The sequence below is a fragment of the Gavia stellata genome, chromosome 4, assembly GCF_030936135.1.
Source record: "Gavia stellata isolate bGavSte3 chromosome 4, bGavSte3.hap2, whole genome shotgun sequence".
NCBI classification, from domain to species: Eukaryota; Metazoa; Chordata; class Aves; order Gaviiformes; family Gaviidae; genus Gavia; species Gavia stellata.
In genome coordinates, this window is record NC_082597.1 from 14,572,518 (window position 1) to 14,587,770 (window position 15,253).

The 15,253-nt window shown below is 40.0% G+C and overlaps 1 protein-coding gene across 1 annotated transcript in view; it reads right to left on the minus strand.

Annotated features, from left to right (window-relative positions):
* Nucleotides 1-15,253, minus strand: part of RELN (reelin) — a 299,237-nt gene that overhangs the window by 146,190 nt on the left and 137,794 nt on the right. Inside the window, exons 7-8 of the mRNA XM_059817215.1 lie at nt 7,896-7,992; nt 2,475-2,526 (exon numbers count right to left, since the gene is read on the minus strand). Of these exons, the coding sequence (XP_059673198.1) occupies nt 2,475-2,526; nt 7,896-7,992 (149 nt within the window). The remainder of the gene's footprint in view (nt 1-2,474; nt 2,527-7,895; nt 7,993-15,253) is intronic.

Here is a 15,253-nt window from a genome sequence, read left to right on the forward strand (position 1 = left end):
ATCCGAAGTAATTGAAATTTTTCTGCACATTTGGGCAAAGAGTGCATGAATGTAAACATCACCCCAGCCCTGGATCAAAAGGCAATGCCACCAGCTCCAGGTGGCTCCGAGTGAATGTCTGCGTGGCAGACAAGCTGCTCTCACTGGGAAAGGATACTGCCCGTTAATGCGGTCCTATGTGCTGAATAGGCCTTACTAATTACCTTTTCATCCTAATTAAGCCTTCATCTTAAGTGCTCCTTTTCAACCCCGTTGCCCTTTAAAGGGCAAGACTACCAAATGGTGGTACATGAAGGGAACTACACAGAATGTCAACTAATGAAAAATTCACTAGGGTGTTACCCTTCCTGACCACACAGTTTAAAAGGATCTGGGATTTATGGTGAAATCAGGACCTTTTTTTTTGCTTCATTTCCCAGTCCTCATCTGCATATATACCTGCAAATACAAAATTCCATCTCATAATTAACGGTGAGAGAAATCAAAGGGTATGCACTTCAATGTGGCCAAAGCTGGGTAATGAATTTAATATAAAGATGTCCCCAAAAGATTACAGCTTAAGCTGTTCTGCGGTCAATAGAAAGTGTTAAACATTCTTTAAAAAAAGGCAATTCCCTTGGATGAATCCCTAAATAGGGTTATGATTAAATCGGACATTTGGGAATAAACTGGAAACTGGCAAATGCCTCGTTTAGATTTATGATTCGAAAGCCAAGTACTGCTGAGCTCAGCAGCAGTCCCCCGGCTCATGCCGGTTTTTATTAGTTACAAAACCAATCTGCACTGTATTTCAAACCTAACATAGGCACATGGGGAAATATGATACATTTTGAACTTCAGGCTGAAATTCGATTTACTCAGAAATACATCCGCCCCTCTCCTGCTCCATCATACCAGGGATTTTACTGCTTCCTGCTGGTACAGGTTAAGGTATTCTCACTGTATATTCATGACAATCCTGTCATATAGGGTATTTCCTACTCAGCCTGTTCTTACCCTTTTTTCGTCCTTTTGTTTTTTCCCCAGCTGATAGGAACACAGGCTACTAGTGAAATCTCAAGTCTAATTTTGAAAATTCTGGGAGCCTGCACCCTTCTGCAGTTCACCTGCAGCAGACACCAGCCACCGAGCTGTGACAACAAATGTTTACCTCCCAACCCATTCAGGTTATATGGCTGCTAACCACTCTGGGTCACTGTGAGAATCCATAGAAGATTTTTGCAAATTTTCCTGAAAAGCAAAATTCCTCCATTATCGCAAACTTGCAGCATTATAGAAGTCACCTATCCTTGGGCACAGCCAAGGGTGGGACGCCTTCTGTGGGCAAGATCAAGGGAGCTGTTCCCCTCTCACTGGCTGAATGGAACTGCAGGGTAGCTCCAGGCTAGTTTTTGTTGGAGGTGCCCAATATTTATGCAATAATTCAGTTTAGGAATGGATATATTTTGCTGGCTTTTAAAAAACAGTAATTCAAAATAAAAGGATCCATATCAATCCTTAGGACTATTAACATTGCAGTCAATTGCAGGGTGACGGGTAACGATAGTCAAATGAACAACTTCAGGTAAAAACAAATTTAGAGGACGTATTTCTGCGCCTTCTAGGATTTTGATTTCCTATCCGTTAAAAAAACCAAGCTGCTTGCCAAGCTACCTGATAGCTCTTATTTCCAGCTGAGATTTCCAGAGTTTAATCACACCTCTGCTGAGATACTTTTGGAGAATTACTTTTTTAAAAATAGGAATATGATTTGGAAACACATATTCAGGGGTCCACAGAGGAAACAGGCTATATTTCCTGCTTGCTTTTTTATTGAACTATTTGTATCATAAAAACATTTTTCCTTCATATTTTGAACACTGACATATGAGTTAACAAATAAAGTGTGTTCCCAATTTGCCCTCAGCCCAAGCCACAACTTCAGCCATAATTTATAGCCACAACTGCACAGTGAAAATGTGCAATAACTTACAGCAGGTATTCTAAGTAATACAGCGTACAATCACGCTGTTGATAACATGAACTAAATAGCATTTAGTTTTGGTCTGCCCCACCTATTCTTTTTGTACAGATGTGTTAAAACCAGCACTACCCAGCTGTAACTTGGAATACATCAAGGGTTTAAAATGTTAAAAAAGTTCATTTTTTAGAAACAGTAATCACACTTCAGAGAAAGAGCAAGAGATTATAATGTTATCCATTCAGGTTGTAAAATAAGTGAAAAAACCACAAAACCCAAACATGACTATGCCTCCCATCATCAGAGTATCCACTGGAGTTCCTCCTTTCCAAAGTTTAGATTAGGAGCTGTAGATAAGGAAATGAATAAATGTGCTGCAGTTTTTAATAGATTTTTTTAATCCCTCATGGAGAGTGCAACACTGACCAGAAAGTAAACCTGAACTCGAGGGCCATTTTCCTTTGCGGCAATGACTTTTTACACTTTCTCAGGTGAAAGAGTGAGCTAAACTTACCAAGGGAAAATTGAAGGACGGATGCAGTAGTTGTGTTAAGGCCAGTGGTGGTCTACAAGAAGAAAAGCAAACAGCAGAAAGGTAGTGTTAGATCAGCAAAACAGTACATTCATCACTTGTTTTTCTTTGAAAGCATGGAAACTCTCTGGATACCTAGATCTCCAGTGCATAAAACTATTAATTGCCAACCCTTTCAGGTTGAGTGATCATGGACATTTCTGTTATGTCATTTTGATTACTGATATCTCATCATACGTCAAAGCTGGAATTTTTTTTCTTTTACTGTATTAATGTCTACAAACTGAGCATGTTTTTGTGAAACACTGGTGTTTGACCAGTGTTTAGAAGATTGAAAAAGTGAAACCTGTGGTCTATGGTCAGCTTAGTATAAATCTGTGTAAACAGAATGGTTTTCACTTACATCTTCCAGCACAGAACAAGAACCAAAAATGGTCATAAATAAATAATAAAATAACATTAAGTAAACCTAAAATAATAAAATGAAATATTGCAAGGGAATAACAAAATCTAAGTCTTCAACAGCAAATCAAACAAAACCTTGGTGATACTGCATAATATATACAATTAAATTTTGTAGTAGCATCTACACACTGTTAACATCCAACAAAGACCAAAAAACAGGCAGAAAACACTGAGCAGCTCACTCCGCATTCAGCACACCAGCCTCTTTTGATGCCTTTCTTTCTCCCTTCTTTCAATGCCGCCATATTTCAGTAGTTCAAATTAGGACTGTTTTCCTGAAAATACTGTAAGATAAAAAGCACTAGAATGTTGTGAAGAACACCTGCGTATTTTCAATTAATTTCAAAAGTTGGACTTAATGATACTGCTACACAACAAGCAAGGCGGAAGCACTGCCTAAAAACACTGCCTGATCTAGTTATTTTGTCAGAGCTGAAAAATCATTGCAACTGCTTAGCAAGCAGAAAGACCAAATGGAGGATCACCACCAAAAAGAGGAGACTCAAAGTTTGATTCATTCACTGTAGCAAAAGACACAACAAAGATATAATTTATCATTATAAGCAGATTTTAGGGGCTACATTGAAGAAGGAAAAATGTACAGGCTGAAGGGCAATGGCAACGTTAGAGCAAAAGAGAAAAGGAAAAAAGGCATGACCTGGCCAGACAGTAAGTTTACAGAATCATAAAAGAAGTCATCTAATTGGAAGAATAGGGACAGCAAACACCTTAAATAAACTCATCTGATATTGTTGCCTAGATTTCAAGACCTTGGAGCTGTCTCCCATATCAGAGCCTACGCACCAATAATTCATGTCATGTCCCATGAGAGCAGCAACAGACTCTTTCATTGGATGTGCTCCTTGTGACCTGCATCCATGCACATGTCACATCATGGATATGCCACAGAGAAGTCAAACTTCTGAGCAAATTCAGCCCCAGAAGTAAGGTCCTGGGGCTAGCAGGCTTTGGCTACCAGAGTCAGCTGGGAATCTGCATGGAGGCAGCTCCAAGCGGAGCACCCGGAGGACTTGAATGATCCTCCTGCTTCGCTTGTATGAGTGATGTAGAGGAAACCGAACAGTAGATAAGAATGATAAAAAGTGGTAATCAGCAAAATATAGATAAACATTTCAGCTCATGGACACTAAACTGTCATTTTCTAAAAATGCTAGCACCCAAGTAAAGATTAGACTCAATGACTTGGAAAATGCTACATTCTTTCAAGCACCCATTAACTATGGCAGTATTACAAAGGCAATTTTATCAGCATTTTGTAATGATGAACAGTACAATTTCTGCATAATTTCCCTGAGTTACATGGTGACAACAGAAATTCTTCCATTATCAGGTATTCCTGTGCTCTTTAATTATCTGCTATGCAGATAAACATGAAAAATGGTGAGAGAGATCTCTCCCATGTTTGAAGTTCCTTATTACCCTGTGCATCGCTGCATGACACTGAACAAAAGCTAGTCCTAAATGCAGATGTTTTCTGACTGTATTTAGGACTCCGTTGACATAGAACAAATGTTATCTCTCAGTCACCTGTATTGGTCTTTGGAGACTTTCAAAAGAATTTCCATATCTTCGCAAATGTATATTCAGAATGTATATGTATATGCAAATGTATATGATTAACAAATTCCTAGGTGATAGCTCCCTCCACTTCCTTCCATGTACTAACATCAGCTTTTGGGTAGCTGCACGCTAAATCAGGGCAACTAGCTGACTTCTGTTAAACTATTAGTCTTTTTCCTTTGCAAATGAGTTTTAATCTGGCTTCATTTTCTGGTGTGGTGGTTCACCATGCAGCCCACCAATGCTCGTGCTCATACCGATACCATCTCTCCCCCCGGTGGGAGGGCACAGGTGATGGTGCAGAAGAGCAAAAGGGACTGGACTTCTTCCAGTGCTGGCGTGCACCAAGTTGAGGTATTTGTGAAATGATGCCTTTGAAAATAACTGATAGAGACCTGCATGAGTTGGCATGAATTTTTGGTGTGTTTTGTTTCTTTTCTACATATTACATACAGAGAGGAACTTCTTACAAATATTAAAGAATGGGATCTTCACTGAAATGCACTGAAGATTAGCTCATAACAAGACTACATGTGTTTTAGGAGGGTGCATGGAAATTTAGGAAATTTATCACAGCTATTAATGCTCTGTGAACTAAGACAGATTTAGTGGGACAGATTCCCAAGGCTTCATGATCATATCAAACAGCAACTTTAAAAACTACCTGAAAATTCGGCACTATCTGTACATGATGTTTCCTTAAAATACAGTTTTCGTCTCTTTGGAATATTCCTAACAGGTAATTTTAGTCTTTAAACAAAAATAGGGAAGCTGCATTTAGAAAACTCCTTTAAAAATATAGTCACATTCCCATTTAAGTCCATTCTGTCAGGATCGATTCAGTATTAGGTGTCACATTTATCATGCCAAGTAATAAAGTGCTTTCTGACTTGAGTTATGAGTACCTATTATATTAGTTTACATTCAATTAATTATATTGTGCAAGTTCTAATTTAAAAACGAAACTCTCTATCATTGTTCAGTGGCCCACATCACCAAGAAATTAAATGTATCAGTTATCACAGAAGAGGCATTCATGTAGACTTAAAATAGACTATGTTGTAAGTCATTTCAGTAATGCTTTAGAAAAAAGCATTAGACATAGTGAAAACTTTTTGCAAATTTCTGCAAAGGACTAGTAAGTTCAGATGCTGCAGAGAGGCTGGTAGGGAGCCTTGAGTAGCTATTTTCCTTCGCTTGCGAATTTCTGATGCTATACATCTTTCCAGGATTTTGCCACTGGTAAATTCTCACCAATAGACATAGACAGTTGGCATTAAAAACCCCTCTGCCTGCAGTAACAGGCAGCTGCTGGAAGTCAGGAGAAGAGAGGGAGGTCAAGGAAGCAAAGCAGCAGCTGTCACAGCTGTTGATATAATACATTTTGCAAATTCAACTCTTCTTGTCTAAGTATTTTAACGCAACAATGTGGCACTAGGAGCCATGAACAGGAACAGAGATTTCAAGAGCCATTTCAAGCAGGGACAGAATAGGATCCAAATAGTAAAGGTGATAGAAAAAAAATGCATAATGATTGGAGAAAAGAAACAGGTTTCAAAATTTGTGACAGGAAGAGATATGTTGTGAAATCGCCGAAACGTGACTACAAATCAGAAACAGGTTGGTTCTCAGAAAACAGGGATTTAAACCTATGTCCATATTCAAAAATAAAACTAGGTCAGACCTCTGGCATGAACATCATCCTGTGCTCATCCAAAACGTTAAGACATTAGCATGTTCCTTCAAAAGGATTTGATTTTTCTGCAACACTGCCATAATATTTATAAACACTTTCATTATTAGGCTGCTAACTGTTTATAAGCATGATGATTTTTTCAGCTGATTATTTAATCATGCCACTTTGGCATCATAATAAATTTTTCCAAGTTCCTGATGCCACGGTAGTGCTATTTTACCACATGGTAATACAACAAGTACAGTCCAACACTGCATTTTGAAGCCAATTCATGATTACTAAGGATAGTCTAAATTACATATCAGTAGGGAGAAGACAGCTAATTAGTGACATTTCAAAACCCTCATAGCTGGGACCCTGGGTTTGCTAAATGTCATAAATAGATTATTTTTCGAGGAGTGTTACCTATGCTCAATACTGCAACTAAAAATGGGTTTAAAAATTGGGAAAAATATCCCAGTGGTGTGACTTCATTTTTGCACAGGACATAAAACAATGCTTCTCTTCTCAAGGCAGTTAATGAAGCATAGTACATTCAAATAGGATTCAAAGTAGCAGAGAGGCAATTTAGCATCCCTGTCAGGATTCCCCGGCTGGAGCTGGCTGTGAGGGAAATGACTGAAATTCTCCTTTATCCGTAAAACCTCTGAATTAGTTTTAGATGTGTTTATGACTTTCAGTCAGCACACCAGCGATATCTACATTGCATTTGTGGAATTCTGGTCTCAGTTAAGGATGTAAAATTAACCCTGTTAAAAGAATTGTTAGTGTCTGAAATGAAGAGAAGATGCCTGGCCAAAACCACTTCTGTTTTATGGCCCTCTTCCATGTACGCTCTTCAAATAGCTCTAATCAGCCTCTCCCTCCACTCAGAAGACTGTTGAAAACATGAAAATTAATTTGGAATTACACAGGCTTTGAGTTGTTTTTTTAATTTTTCAGTTCTTCCCCAAACTCCCATTTTATGTATATCATTGCAGCTAGCTGCCCAGCATCAGCATGTGGGCATTGGTTATATATCTTTCAATTCATTTTCAATACCCAGATAATCCCAAGTTAATGCAAATTGCACTGTGTTGTTTCTTACAGTAATTTTATGACCAAACTACCCCCCAATGAAATGAATTTTGTCACCTTCATCATGACTCAGTTGGTTACAGACACTTTCCTGAGACTGGCAGGTGCTTGCTCCAGGCTGCATTTAAGTCTGTAAGATGCATTGTTCACAAGTGATGTTTTACAACCAAATTAACATTTGTCAACAGCGACAAGAAAAAATGGAACACAGCTAATAAAGTAAGGGGAAAAAAAATGAACCTTGTCTTTTTTTCATTGTCAGAAATAAAGAGAATGATGGCAGTTTGACAACGCAGTTGTTTTTCCTTGCCTTTTCAGTCTTTTATAGGTACTTTAAATAACTCGGATGCACACCAGATCAAGAGACTTCCCCTTGCAAACTCTTGCAATAGCCTTTGGTTAGCATCTGTAGTTTAAGACACTGGGATGCTCCTAGGGTGCTCTTCTATGGCCCTATCACCTTGCTTAGGAGCCTCTCCGCTGAACACCAAACTTTCAAAGCACACTGACATCTCTGCAGCCGAGGCAGCCTCGATTCATAGCCCGCAGTCTCAACCCTGGCAGATGAGCCAGCCTTCACTTACCAGTTCTCTGGGACCATATGGCTCACAGAAAGTGACGGCGTTGCCGTGCATTATCACACCGCACTGCTCTCCAACCTCGCAGTTACTGCATTCAGACCTGCAGGAATAACACCATGTTCAAAATGGAAATCAGAAACTGCACACGTGAGACCACATCAGGCTTGTAAACTGTACAATAAGACTGTTATATCTTGGCACTCAGACAGATTGGACTGTTTTGTTATCATGGTGCTGAATGTAAAGGTAGAGCAACTGTACGTGTGATGTACTAGAGCTGCCTCTTGAGAAAGGCCCTTACAAGTAAGTACTTGCTCTCTGCAAACTGTTCCCCTTCCAAAAAGGAGTGTCCCTGCTTGTTGACTGCAAAACATCACACCATGGGAAACCAAGCTGAACTCTTACATGTATAACTTACCCTAAAGTTACTCTTCTTCCAAAATTCTTACTGCACATTTGATAAACCGTATGTAAACCCACCATCACAGTGTCACCACACAGAACAGCTCAGGAGAAGGGGGTAGGATCAGCCGCCCTCCAGCCTGCAGGGTTATTTACCCCAAAGGGCAGACTTAAGGCTGCAGACCCTACCAGAAACTGGCTCCTACCAAGAGGGTCCTAGAGCCCAGCTGCTGTTAACATGGTTCTTGCTGCAGCTTTCTATTTGTACTTGTCATATCCCATATTCCTGGTAACAGAGCGTTGCCACTCTGTTCACATTTTAGGGGAAAAAGTAAGAAGAAAATCTCAGAGAGGCTAGTAAGTGCTGCTGAGCCAACTAATTTTACCTCTCCTGATATTTCTTAATTTAATATCAAGGACTTTGCGGGCAGCCTGACTGTGGAGCAGAGGGAAAGGGCCTTCTCCCTCACCTTTGAGGATCAAGGTGCTCTTGGCATGAGCAGCAGCCCCTGACAAACTGCCTCCGATGGGGGCTGCCCGACACTGCCTTCAGACATCCAAATCTCAGCTTTAACATCAAGCCTACAGGCAAACATTTGCTCCTGGAGCAGCTCCATTGTAAGCAAGGGTGAACTCACTTCAAACCCTCTTATTTCTTGCTGATTTTTGTCTGTACTTTGACAACTGGTATTTTTAGAGTTTTAAGTGCAATGGACTTATGTAAGGGGTGCTTAGGTAGTTTTTTCTTTGGCTTCTCTCACACAGAGTGCCTCAGTCTTGGCCACCCTCTCTGATGTATAATGCCACCAAAATACACATTCCCGTATACACAGCCCAGATGTAGTTTAGTAGTGTGCAAAGGTTTGGTTTTCTTCTGTTTGTTCATTCTCTGGCTAATTTCTGGATGGCAGGCCTTAGAGGAAATCAGATGGAAAGGAAGAAAACCCAGGGAGATAGGGACTTGGCTGTCAACATATGTGATAGATTTTCCAGTGATCATAGTTGATTCCCATACAAATTTCCTTGGGGTTTTTTCACCTCTTTTCCTAGTTTATATTGCTTATTTTTATTTTCACTAATAAGTGTTGTGTTAAACCTCTGCAAGTCTTTCTTTAAACTGCTTGGAGCAGGATTTTTTTATTCCTGAGTATCTGAAAACCATCAGCCCACCATGGTCAGGTGGCAAATGAAATCTCCAGCTGCATTGCTAGGAAGAGGCTGGTAGCATTGTCAGCTACTCCGTGGGGTTGGGACAGCTTTTCCCTTCAGGGATCATGTGTCCAAAAGGTCTGAGCAGGGGAGGATGGGCTGCTGCAAACCCAGGTAGTGATTAGAAATAATGTTTAAATGAATTTTTAAAGCACATGTTTAACTAAGTGGAGTTACCTCCTGGTCTGCTCTCACAGCAGACTGGGGCTCCTCACCACTGCCCTTCCTCCCAGGAGACCTTCCCAGGGCAGCAAAGTGTGGGTAACTTCTTGCAGAATGGATTAATTCTGTGCTGTGTACAACACCCTGCACAATACTCTGCAGGTCTGTGAGTGCTAAGCTCTGCTGACTGATAGATGTTAGGTCTTCTGATGCATAGATCTGGTGAATAATTGATTGCACTTGTTATTTTGGGTCTCTTCAGTTGGTCCTGGGTGAATTCAGCACAGGACTGACTTTCTTATGCCCAAGTCCATTACAGAAGTCAAAGATGAATGCCTCTTTCCCACTTTCCAAATCTCTCCCTTATTCTGAGATTTCATTAAAGGTCAGTTTCAGCTCAACTTCCTGAAAAAAAGTCAGATGTAAAAAATCCTTGAGTTTTTTTCCTGTATGAGCATGTCAATAAAGTCATTCAGCAATTCACACTGATAGCATTTAGGATGTTGAACTTAAGCAGTAGAAGTAAATCCTCTAATAAAGTAATGTATCGACTTCAATGAGTTAATATCTATTTATAGAAGCCACAGACGGCCCATAATTTTATTTCTCAATATAAGGCAAGAAGAGAGCATGTGAGTAAACAAAATTGTACTTTAAGAGAAAGTACAGAAACAGAGTTCACAGAGGACGTGTTTTGTCGCTATCTAAATTTCACTTGATCCCTAAACTCTGATAACTGAAGAACAGGGGGACAGGAAGTAGAAGAATACCTGGAATGCTGTAGGATTCTGGCTGTTTATGTGCATTATTTTCATTATCTGCCTCTATGTTTTGCAGTTTTATAGCGGAGCATCTGCCTGAACTCCTGATATATGCAGGGAGAGACAGATATGGCAGGAAAACTTTGCCTATGAATACTATGTCGGGACCACTTAGTCCCTCGTGAAAGGTCAGCCTACATAACCGAAGGAATATTTTAATTTTGTAATTATCATATTTCAATGAATACAAAGTGATTCAGCTGTTCATCTATTCTACTTCTGTAATGTGGTCTATGAAATACTGCCTGGGAATCCAGAAACACTGTCCTTCTAATACAGCTGTTTCATCATCACTTGTCTTCTCTAGGATGACTCCTCTCATAAGAAATTGGATGGCTGTTGGTAATCCTGATTCAAACCTTTGTGCTTTCTTTGAAATGCATTACCTCTGACAATAAATTACTCACTAGCTTGACAGGAATGCATGAAGACTAAGATAATTGATCTGCTGTTCCTCAGATCATCGTCATAGTATTGCGTGTTTAGAAACGATCCAATTTGCTCCTCTCCTGGTGCAGACAGAAAGGTTAATTTCTTTTCCATTTATACAAACAGGAGACAGTATTAATTGCCCTGGCTGGGTGCAGCTTTTTACATTATCTTTCTCACCTGCCTGGTATAAAATCTTAGCATGTTAAAATCACTTCAGCTTTCTTTTCACAGCTGGTACTCGCTGCCACTGTTGACATGTGTCATATTCATCTAGATGTCTTCTCTGCAGACCTGCCATCGCTCTCATCTCTGGCTTAGAGAGTCCCACCTCTCTCTGCTATTGTTCTGCACTGTGCTGAAGGGGAAACATCTGCTGTTTCCTCATCCCTATTTGTCATCTCATTTCCCTCTACAATACCTGAGTTTGTGGATGTTATATTGACTGATGTCTTTTGTGATGTCTGGACTATAAAGAAGATAAACATCTCAAGCTGCCAAGAGATTTTTGAACATAAATCTTTCTGAAGTTTAATCCTGCAGTTTTAGTGCAATTTGGAAACCATTTTAGGACTTCTCTCTCCTGTCACAAAGCTTTCCTCCACCTCTTTGCCATTAGAAATATCATTGTACCTCTTCATTTCTCATATGCCATGAAGAAGTGATAGAACCTGTTTCTTACTGATTGATTTTACATGCTCAGCTTTTCTTCATGTCATCTTTGAAGAGTATGTCTTCTGTAAGTGATTGCTGTTTGGAGTGCTGATGGTCTTTGAGATGAAACATGGCATCAAGTTGGGAAGGAGAGTTTAGCCAGCAACAAGCTTCTGTACAGAGTCTTTCTTTTCTAAATGTACTGAATCCCCTGTTGTCTACAGCCCTACTGTTAAAACTAAGTGTTTTATACAGAAACATACATTAATGCTAGCATCTCTTCTTAACTAATTTATGCATCTTCTTTTTCCCTCCTTTTTGCCTCAGCATTAAATCATTTATCATAGGATTAAACAGTGTATTTTTTCTAGATTTGTTCTTGTTTGGCCTGCTTTAGTTCTTATATAGAACCTTTTTTATACTCTCCTCTGCAATTTTATGAGGTTACATGGAGGTAAGATGGTCACAGAAACAGGTGCTCAATGACCTAGACAGTCTTCCAGATACCACCCATATTGGACCTCATCTTACCCAGCCATTCCCTAGCCCTTCCCTGGCAAGTAGTACATGGTGCAGATTCCCTTTCCCTACAGAGGAAATCAATTACTTCCATGGTTCCTGAGCTTTCTGAACTAACACACTCCTGCCAGTTTTCAGCAAGTCTCGTGGACCACTAATCACCTGTACTATTAGACTTTTAATTGAAAAATGCACTAAACATTATGGTCTAATTAGTTCCGCAACTCAGCTGTGAACCACTTAGCATGGCCATTGGTGCTATGTTTACTATGGAGTGGGAGTCACTTACCTACCTTAACTTCCACAGCTAATACATGTTAGACATAAAATACACTGGACATTTATGAACGTATGAAGCATATTTGTTTCACAAACCAAAGAGATCTTTGTAAAGCTGGTGGCAAATGAGACCCAAGAAATGAGGAAATCTTTGCTTAAGTAAGCAGGCTTGCGCCTACTGGTTGGGCACTTTGGAAATAATCATAATCTGATATGATTGCACGCTGGAAGAAAAGAATATCAAAATTAGTTGGACACACCACACAAGAAAATCCTCATGGTGGTTGAGTCCCAAGAAAATGAGAGAGATGAGACATGCTCCCATTCCTGCATTCCCAGCACAGAAATCCTCTGTTTCTTTCTCCTTATGTGTCCTCTCCTGCTGCCTCCTTCTCTCCTTGTCCTTTCCCATTTTAGCAGTTTCTCCTGCTTTCTTTCAATCACCAAACTGTGATTCAGGTCAGGAACCCATTCCCAGATGCTGTGATTTTTCTGTTTACAATGAGCCCCATCCCAACCTTCCCTTTCTCTTCCCCTTGCAGCACCAGAAACAGTCGTAGCCAGTCCTTCCCTGCTCCTGAGCCTCTGAAGAAACAGAAGGTTGCTGGGTAGGATGTGTCTTTTAATGCATTGGAAAGAGCAGAAACCCATAAAAAACAGGCAGTCACTCTCAAAATCATACAGTGTCCTCTTACAAAATAGTTATTTGATGTGAGGCCTCTCCCAGCGATGAGTGACACACAGGCTCTGCTGGGACTCATAAAATGAGACACACACAGAAGCTATAAAATGCTTTGCTTGTGCACTTGGACTGTACATCGCTGCCAGAGCTGCACATGCCAGAAAGGGGATCAGGAGGAGTGGGACAATATTAATCACATCCAAGCCAGTGTTATGTAGGATTTGGGAAGAAAAGATCATAGGAAAATACGAACACTTCTCTTTTAATCTTTACACAAATAATGGTTTCAGAAATTATTAGAGTGGCTTAGTCTAACTGGCCCCTGGTGACACGGCACCGCTGGAGTATTGGTGCACACAAGGCAGCTGCTACCGCAGGCTCCGAGCACAGCAGACCAGGCACTGAGCAGGGCTGGAAATACTGCTCCAGCAGTTACTGCAATTGTTTGTGGTAAAGATGGTATTTTAGCAGCTGCCAGGGGAAAAAATGCAATTGTAGGGTGGATGGCGTAAACTGTTAATAATCCCTGATTTAACTCCCACTAGACAATCAAATGAGAATGAGCTTTCTGCTGCGAAGCGGGTCTTCACTGGAGGCAGAGCTACTGTAGAAATCCTTTATGCAGAAAAGCTCATGACACCTCATTACAGTTTTCTTTTATTTGTGCTCCACTTCTATTTACCATTGCTGAAGATGTTGGCTTTCTGGTGTTATTACAGGAAAATCTGCTTCAGGATTGCAGTGAGTTTTGGGACTCTCTCCCAGCACACACCTCTCTGCACTGACCCGCCAACCAAGGCGGGTCAAGGTTATTCCAGGGGGACCAAATCCAAATCTTGGGGACAAAAGGAGCAGGAGACTGAGGGCTCTTTTAGCCCAAAATTTCTCTATTGAGACTTCTATAAAGCAAGGATGAATTTAAAGATAAGAGAGCAATGGATAAATAAATTACGGGGGCTCCCAACAGACAGGCCCTCTGTGAGTTATGAGACATCTGCAGGGAAATAATGGCTCCTCTCATTTCTTTCCACTCAAGTCCATTTAACACACTGCTGCTAAAGCTATCTACCTTGGCAGCTATTCTGTAACCCATTAAGAGTCCTTGATCTATTCATTCATATGAAGAAAGAGGGTTTTTTATATTATAGTATTCCAGGTCCTTAATGCATCTGTCCAGAAAAATATTTAAAGACATGCTACAAAAGGAACAAAAAGAGGAAAAATAGTAGGCACATATTAAAAAATATTACAATAAGTATGTGCAAAAGAAAAATATCCATAAAATTCTATAAACAACAATCTTTTTACATAAGACGGTGAAACTGTGAAAGACCTGCGCAGATGGAAAACAGTGACAGGCCTTAATAAAAAGGAAAATGACGTCAGATTTCACAGAACATATGTATTCCTAACTAACAAATGCAGGTAACTGCTAAAATGCCCGTCAAGAATTTATTCGAATAAGATAAACTAACGCAGTAAAGTATTTCTGTGTCTTGTGTAAATTAAATCTATAAAATTAGTTATATTTATTAAATAGGATTGGAAGGAATAGAAAACTCAGTGACAATCTCATATGAAAAAAGGAGACTCCAACCTTCAAAATTTCATGTTAAGACTGATAGATGGGTTTATCTGGGTATAATATGACCAGTAAAAATATTCACTATACTGAATAGAATCAGTTTTGTAGTATAAGAGATCTATAACTTCCTCTTTTGTGATGTACATACATACATCATATGAAATGGTACTCTATCACTGTGATCATTGTGATGGTAAAATTATTTAAGACCGAGAGGTCTGGCTAAGAGTTATCTTTGCTAAAAGAACATTCCTTTTGACTAAAAGCTAACTGTCTGCGATTGTTTCCAACTCCCTACTTCTGAGCTAAGATAACACTGGTTGTGCCACTCCTATAGGCTCTGCCAACAGCCATCTCTCCATATTGTCCTGTTATTTATTGTTGGAGTCCTTCGAACTGTGGCAGCGACTTAAGGAGTCCATCCCTCCCAGGGATGGATACCTGGCTTTATTAACATTGAAATTATTGTCTTTCCTCTCCTCTTTCCTTGTTTTCTGAAACAGTGTATGTGTTGGGTCTCTGCAATCACTTGGCAAAGAATGGGGGAGCAGAGGGAGAGACGCTGTCGGAGTACTCTCTCACTATGATCACAGTTAATAAAGCTTCTGCCTGACCTGTC